The sequence below is a fragment of the Cyprinus carpio genome, chromosome A7, assembly GCF_018340385.1.
Source record: "Cyprinus carpio isolate SPL01 chromosome A7, ASM1834038v1, whole genome shotgun sequence".
NCBI lineage: Eukaryota > Metazoa > Chordata > Actinopteri > Cypriniformes > Cyprinidae > Cyprinus > Cyprinus carpio.
Genome location: NC_056578.1, coordinates 8,708 through 12,229, shown reverse-complemented (window position 1 = coordinate 12,229; position 3,522 = coordinate 8,708). Strand labels below are relative to the sequence as shown.

The following is a 3,522-nucleotide window of genomic DNA, read 5'->3' as shown; positions in this document are numbered from 1 at the left end:
AGTTACGTATTGCTGATGTTGGAAGACAGTCAAGAGAAGAGATTGCTGATTGTACGTGGGAGTTTGAGAGAGCTTCATACATTCTTTATATTTAGCACAAAAGGAGGTACAAACCCGATTCCAAAAAAGTTGGACACTGTACCAGAGTAAAAAAATGTAATGGAAGCACCGCACCATAAACTATATTTCATCTCACACCAGGATAACACGTCGTTGAAAGTGAGACATTTTGAAACACGTCAAATATTGGGTCGCATTTGATTTCCATGAGACACATTCCAAAAGTTGGGACAGGAAAGAACAAGAGGCTGCTGCCTGCTATATAAGGAACAGCTTGGAGGACCAATTTGCAACTCATTAGGTCAACTGGCAAATATGATTGCATAAAGAGCCTCTCAGAGTGAGACAGTGTCTCTGTAGTCAAGATGTAAAGGAGACCACCGAACTCAATGCCGTTAAAATAGTGGAGCAATATCAGAAAGAGCTCTGAGAATAGCTGCAAAGAGTTTAGCATTATCATCTACAGTGCATAATATCATCCAAAGTGATTCAGAGAATCTGGAACAATCTCTGTGCGTATGGGCCGGGCCGAAACCGGTCATCATGACCCTCTACCCACCACTCACATTTAAAATGCTACTGTAATGGAAATACAACATGGCTCAGAATATCGAGAAACACACGAACACAATCCACCAGGCTATCTCATAATGCCAAAACTCTATAAGTAGGCAAATACATTTCCAAACATTATCCGTGAATCGCGAGGTATGCTTTCTCTGGGGCCAAGGCTCATTTTAAATGGACTGTGGCAAAGCAGAAACTCCTTCTGTGGTCGCACGAACCCAAACTTCAAGTTCTTGGAAAACTGGGATGCCAAGGCCATCCGGACTGAGGACAAGGCAACCCAAGTTGTTACTTTGTCAGTGCCTGCTAGAAGCCTGCATCTCTGATGGTATGGGGTTGCATGAGTGTGGTACGGGCAGCTTACACATCTGGAAAGGCACCATCAATTCTGAAAGGTATATCCAAGTTCTAGAACAACATATGTCTCCATCCAGACGCCGTCTCTTTGAGGGAAGACCTTGCATTTTCCAACATGACAGCTTGGGACTGCTATACTGCATCAATTACAACACCAAGCTGCTGTGAGAAGAAGGATCCGGTACTGAAATGGCCAGCCTGGCAGTCCAGATCTTTCACCCATAGAGGCACCATTTGCATTGATAAAGAGGAAGATGCGAACAAAGAAGACCTAAGACAGCTGAGCATCTAGCTCTGCATTAGGATAAGAATGGACAACATTCTATTCCTAACTTGAGCAAATCCTGGTTCCCCTAGTCCCCTAGACGTTTGCAGACTGTTATAAAAAGAAGAGGGGATTTTCACACATTGGTAAACATGGCCTTGTCCCAACTTTTTTGAGATGTACATACGAAATTTAAAACCACTTATTTTTTCCCTTAAAATGATACATTTCAGCTTAAAACATTTGATATGTCATCTATGTTCATACTGTTCTTTGTTTGTTCTGAAACTTCCACATCATCGTTTTTATCCACAATTTGTACAGTGTCCCAACTTTTTGAACGGGTTTATGATATTTATACCCAACCTTTCACCATTTTAAGAACATTTAGCAGATGCACATAATGTTGGTGCTCACTGGTTCACATTTAACCAGTCATTTCTAATCTAAAGACATGATTAATACATGAAACTCAATATAAGAGAGAGAAGTAGCTGCAACAACATACAGAGATCCTTAAAACACAAATAAGCAAATAAAAAAGAAAAAAACTCAAAACCCACTCTTCATTGATATTATTTCATGATAAAATAGATGGAAAACAGTATAAATGTATATCTAATGACGAGTACATGCACTTTGACCCCTCACAAAATTAAATTAACAGATTAACACCTCATTATTCTGAAATTAGTAAATAACAAGACATTTTGACAGAGTTTGTAAACACAAAACATACATCAACAGTGATTATGGGGCTCTAAAAATGAAGCAAATAAACCCACATGAATCACACTAATGCATCAACAGAAATTAATCTACCTGATGGAAAACAAACCCTCAACAGAACAAATCAGACAATTTACAGCTCAATAATAGTTTACTGCAGAATATATTTGTACAAACATCTGAACAAAAGATTTCTGCCTTTTTAACCCTCATGTGTGACTGCCTGCTGAGTGTAAAATGATTACTTTACAAAGTGACGAATGAAAATGAAGTTAAAGGAAGTGAACATACAAGCACTTGTTTTCTTAAATGAAAGGTCTGTGTATCCTTTCACTCTTAATATCTGCTGCAGATGAAGTTGAGTTTGTCTGTTTCAGGACGGCTGATCCAGCGCTGATCTCCTCCAGACTGAACTGCTCCAGATCTCACTGTGTGTTCACAGTCCTCCTCTGATGTACCGTTCCCTGGAGCCCAGTTCTGATAGCACACGGTCTCTCCACTCACCCAGAACCAGACGCCCAAAATGTGAGAGTAACGTAAACCCAACCACACCTCCGCAGTAGACGCCAGTTTAACCACGTTCATCACACGACGCTGAATCTCTTCTGAATGAACCGAGACCAGATCCACATGATTCTGTCTGCAGTATCTCAGAGCTTCAGACCACGTCAGATTCTCTCTGATCACAATCAGTTTATCTGGAAACCAAACAAAGCACAAGCAGAAACTAGAGAGAGACTGATCAAAAACAACATGCAGAACAAACACTGGGGATGAATTTGTCATGTCAGACATGTAGCGGGAACTTTAAGAGATCTGGAGCTGATGATGGAGTGTGTGTGTTTTGTGAGGATCTACTCACCTTCATGACACACAAAATGATAGTGTTTGTTGCAAGAGACATCATGCCATCGTCCCTGAGCGTTCTGTTCAACAGCTGTACAGTCTTCACCACGTCCATATTTATCAGGTTGACCAGACATCCAGTATCTGAATGAGGAGTTACTCTGATCTGACCACTGCCATGAGTCTCTGACTCTGAAGAGACCGATCCAGACAAATGATTCAGATTTATTATTATCACTAATCATCTTCTTAACATTCTCATTCTCATCCTGGTTTCTCACACTGACCAGATCAATGTGATTCTGTCTGCAGTAACTCTGAGCGTCTCTCCAATTCATCTTCTGATTAATAAAGATGAGCCCTGTGTTCGCTTTAAGAAAAACAAATGGATTCATGAATCATTTTGTTCAATATTCTTACGCTGCTTCATGGTTTGGATGTGAACAGGAGCAGCGGTGGAAACATAAGAAACAGGTCCCTCAGAGACTTGAGCTGCTTCTACAGCGGTGATACATTGAATATTCACAATATTGTCAGGATTATATTAAAAATATCACATGAAGTAACACTGGAGAACATTGTGTCTCTATTGATCCATTATCCATTTATCTGACTCAGACACAGAGAGCCGGATGAGAGAACCGTCAAACACATGAACATGACACAACTCAAACAACTATGCTAGTTAACTAATCCAT

At 40.3% G+C, this 3,522-nt stretch overlaps 1 protein-coding gene across 1 annotated transcript; it reads right to left on the bottom strand.

The window, feature by feature from the left end:
- Nucleotides 1-2,218: 2,218 nt before the first annotated feature.
- On the bottom strand, nucleotides 2,219-3,188 carry LOC122134218 (macrophage mannose receptor 1-like). Its single transcript, XM_042759220.1, has 2 exons — nucleotides 2,841-3,188; nucleotides 2,219-2,676 (listed from the first exon to the last, which is right to left on the bottom strand). The coding sequence occupies exons 1-2, from the start codon at nucleotides 3,160-3,162 to the stop codon at nucleotides 2,315-2,317; spliced, it is 684 nt and encodes a 227-aa protein (XP_042615154.1). The 5' UTR covers nucleotides 3,163-3,188; the 3' UTR covers nucleotides 2,219-2,314.
- Nucleotides 3,189-3,522: the final 334 nt, after the last annotated feature.

What these genes read in the sequence shown, in the direction of transcription:
- LOC122134218 (XM_042759220.1), bottom strand. Translation starts at nt 3,162, where the DNA reads ATGAATTGGAGAGACGCTCAGAGTTACTGCAGACAGAATCACATTGAT. An exon ending in TCATTTTGTGTGTCATGAAG is followed by an intron (nt 2,677 to 2,840) that starts GTGAGTAGATCC and finishes TTTGGTTTCCAG; the next exon opens with ATAAACTGATTGTGATCAGA.